This window comes from Theropithecus gelada, chromosome 16 (genome assembly GCF_003255815.1).
Source record: "Theropithecus gelada isolate Dixy chromosome 16, Tgel_1.0, whole genome shotgun sequence".
Lineage (NCBI taxonomy): Eukaryota > Metazoa > Chordata > Mammalia > Primates > Cercopithecidae > Theropithecus > Theropithecus gelada.
The window spans coordinates 74,723,814-74,727,594 of NC_037684.1; the positions used below are offsets into that span (position 1 = coordinate 74,723,814).

Sequence of the window (3,781 nt, forward strand, 5' to 3'; positions counted from 1 at the left end):
CTGGGACCGACCTCAGATTTTATACAAAAAGCTGGGGACATAGTCAAACCTGAGCATGGGGTGGCTGGTCCCTGGAGATTCCTGCATGTAGTGCAGCTTCAGCAGCTCAGCCAGGTACTGGACCACCCTGACATCCTCATTCACCAGACCCAGGGTCAGCTTCAGGAAGCTCGCCTGGCGGCTGGCTAGCAGCTCCTCTGTCTCCTTGTCGTGCGTAGGCAGGTGCAGGTGGTGGCAGAAGGTGTAGAGGAAGGCCTTGGAGCAGAGCTGAGTGAGCATGCTCTGGACATGCAGGTAGTAGGTGCTGCCCCGCTTGATCTGTGTGCGGTGGTCTGCCAGGCGGGGCACTAGGGTGCCTCTGTAAAGGGGGCAGCGCAGGGTTTTGTTGTCAAGGTCCAGGATGCTCATGTAGCGGCTGTAGCGACTCAGGGCATGAAGGGTACCGGCACCGGCAGGGGAGGCCACTCTGAAACAGACAGGCCAAGGTCAGGAGGAAGGGCAAGGGCCGGGAAAGTGGAGGCAGAAGCTTGGGAGGTGAGGCCTCCTGTCCCCAGGCCAGCATCCACCTAGCCAGCATGCACTGGCTCTTCCTGGAAGACAAATCTGATCATCGTGATCTTCAAAGGGCTCCTCACCACTCTTATGGTCAAGGTCAAACGCAGTGGGTGGCCCACAAAGCCCTTTCTGGTCTAATTCCTGCTGAATGCACTCTTTTTTGGAGCCCTGGCAAGCTTTCAGTGGGGCCTCAAAATTAGAAACCTCTTTGTTCAGGCCGGGTGGCTCACGCCTGTAATCCCAGCACTTTGGGAGGCCGAGGCGGGTAGATCACGAGGTCAGGAGATCGAGACCATCCTGGCTCACGTGGTGAAACCCTGTCTCTACTAAAAATACAAAAAATTAGCCAGGCGTGGTGGCGGGCGCCTGCAATCCCAGCTACTTGGGAGGCTGAGGCTGGAGAATGGCGTAAACCTGGAAGGTGGAGCTTGCACTGAGCTGAGATCACGCCACTGCACTCCAGTCTGGGCGACAGAGTGAGACTCTGTCTCAAAAACAAAACAAACAAACAAACGAACAAACAAAACCTCTTTGTTCTGCCTGAAATAACCTCTCTTCCTCTTGTACTTAATTCAAGTTAAACCATATTCAGCCTTCCCCAAGCCTTTCCTGCTTTCTTGCTGTGACCTTGGCCAAATTCATTAACCTCTCGGAGCCTCATCTATAAGATGGAGATAACAGTTCCTACTGTCTTTATTTAGAGACAGGGTCTTGCTCTGTTGCCCAGGCTGGCGTGCAGTGGCACAATCGTGACTCACTGCAGCCTTCACCTCCTGGGCTCAAGCAATCCTCCCACCTTGGCCTCCCAAGTAGTTGGTACTACAGGCGTATGCCACCACACCCAGATAATTTTTTGCAGAGAAGAAAGCTTGCTATGTTTCCCAGACTGGTATTGAACTGCTGGGCTCAAGTGATCCTTCTGCCTTAGCCTCCCGAAGATTTAGGATTATAGGCATGAGCCACTGTACGGGCCAGTTACTACTATTACATCCCTCATGGGGTCGCTGTGGAGACAAAATGAGTGATGTTTAGGACAATGCTTGTCCTCAGTAGGTGCTGTCATCACCATCACTACTTTTAGCCTAGCACTGACCAGTGGGGTGACTGCTGTTTGTTCACTGGCTTCTCCCCACTGGACAAGGAGCTCCAAGATTCTAGAGTCCCAGAACTGCATCTGATCTGGTCTCATGCCCCAATGCCTGGCACATCAGAGCCAGGAAAAGCCAGTATTCACTCAGTGAGGGGAGCGGTTCCTTAAACATCCTCCTGGAGCAGCTTCCTCAGAGCAGCAGGGACTGCCCTGTAGGGCCTAGACATTTAGGGTTTATGTCAGACAGGTATGGTGTAAAAAGGACTGACGGTGACTTGGGACCAAGGTAATCTCATAGTACTTTTCCCTTTCTGGGTTTTATCTTCTTGTATATTTAACAATCATTTACAGAGCATCTGTAACATCCCGGCATTGCCCTGGGAGCTAATCCTGTAATGAAGAATGACCTAGAACTCTTGTCCTGACAAGTACAGCGAAGTGAAGGCAGATGAGGTCTCGTTCTCCTTGAGAAAGGTTGTTGTTGGGAAGACCTGGGGGATTTGTAGAGGTGCCTTAGAACTGGCCCTCAGAAGCACAGAGGGCTCTAGGGACTGAGGAGGGTGTGGCAGACCAAGGCAAAAGCAAGGTCACAGAGATGGGACAGCTGAGACACAAAGGCCATGCATTCTGCATGCATCCTGACCACCGGGACAGCGCTGGGCTATGGACCGCATGCATCCCACGGGCATGGAGGAACTGGGGCCTGCAGGTGGCTGACAGCTAAGAAAGCTCACAAGGGCAGTGAGACGCTCTCCTCAACCCATACTGCATGGCCCCTGTGTTCTGGTTGTGGGGCCTTCTCAGCTCTCTACTGCCTTCACTCTCACCTCCCAAAGCGGGGCCGGCCAGAGTCAAACACCTCCCAAGCTCTGCACATCCAGATCCACAGGTGCTGCCGCCACAGGGCACCCAGGCCTCACCTCCCACCTTTTTGCCCCTCCATCTCTGCCAGGATACCTGCTCCCAGGCCCAGCATCCCCTGATGCAGCTCTGACACTTGCCCCAACAGTGACACTTCTTTTGGAAGAAGCTGGCTATTCTAACTGTTCCTCCACTTGTGATTCCATAAAGCTCCTCCTCAGGAAGCCAGATGACACTGGAAGGGAGAAGCCTCAGGCCTCCAGCCCCCAGGCGCACGGCACCTCAACTGCAGCTTCACATTGCACTTCCCATGCCCGCTGTGGGAGGACACCTCTATGACCAATGAGCACACAGAGGACTGGGTGAGGTGGCAGCCTGTGCAAGGTCACCAGGCTAGCTAGTGGTCAAGCCAGGACTCAACCCAGGGTCTCTGACACACACTAGGCTAGCACTTTCTCCCGCCAGCACTGTGCTCTGCTTTTTGGTCCGGGCTTGTGACTGCTGCTTAGTGAGCAATACAGTGACTCCTGGTGTTCACTTAAAATGAGAGCAGGGCCAGGTTCACGCCTGTAATCCCAGCACTTCAGGAGGCTGAGGTGGGCCGATCATTTGAGACCAGTCTGGCCAACATGGTGACACGCTGTCTCTACAAAAAATACAAAAATTAGCCTGGCAAGGTGGCGCACACCTATAGTCCCAGTTACTGGAGAGGCTGAGGCACGAGAATAACCTGAGCCTAGGAGGCAGAGGCTGCAGTGGGCCGAGATCACATCACTGCACTCCAGCCTGGGCAACAGAGCAAGACTCTGTCTCAAAAAAAAACACAAAAAAAACACAAAACAAAAAAACCCGCGGCCGGGCGCGGTGGCTCAAGCCTGTAATCCCAGCACTTTGGGAGGCCGAGACGGGCGGATCACGAGGTCAGGAGATCGAGACCATCCTGGCTGACACAGTGAAACCCCGTCTCTACTAAAAAATACAAAAAACTAGCTGGGCGAGGTGGTGGGCGCCTGTAGTCCCAGCTACTCGGGAGGCTGAGGCAGGAGAATGGCATGAACCCGGGAGGCGGAGCTTGCAGTGAGCTGAGATCCCGTCACTGCACTCCAGCCTGGGCGGCAGAGCTAGACTCCGTCTCAAAAAAAAAAAAAAAGACAAAGTATAGAGAAAGAAAAAGTGGGCCCAGGGGACCGGGGCTCAGCTTACAGAGGACCTACCCCGGCACTGGTCTCTGAGTTCCCTTAGTATTTATTGATAATTATCTTTACCATCTTAAAG

General features: G+C 53.6%; 1 protein-coding gene across 1 annotated transcript in view; it reads right to left on the reverse strand.

Annotated features, from left to right (window-relative positions):
- Window positions 1-3,781, reverse strand: part of SMCR8 (Smith-Magenis syndrome chromosome region, candidate 8) — an 8,804-nt gene continuing 5,023 nt past the window's right edge. The window contains exon 2 of the mRNA XM_025361707.1: window positions 1-466. Coding sequence (XP_025217492.1) covers window positions 13-466 — 454 coding nt within the window. The 3' untranslated portion in view covers window positions 1-12. The remainder of the gene's footprint in view (window positions 467-3,781) is intronic.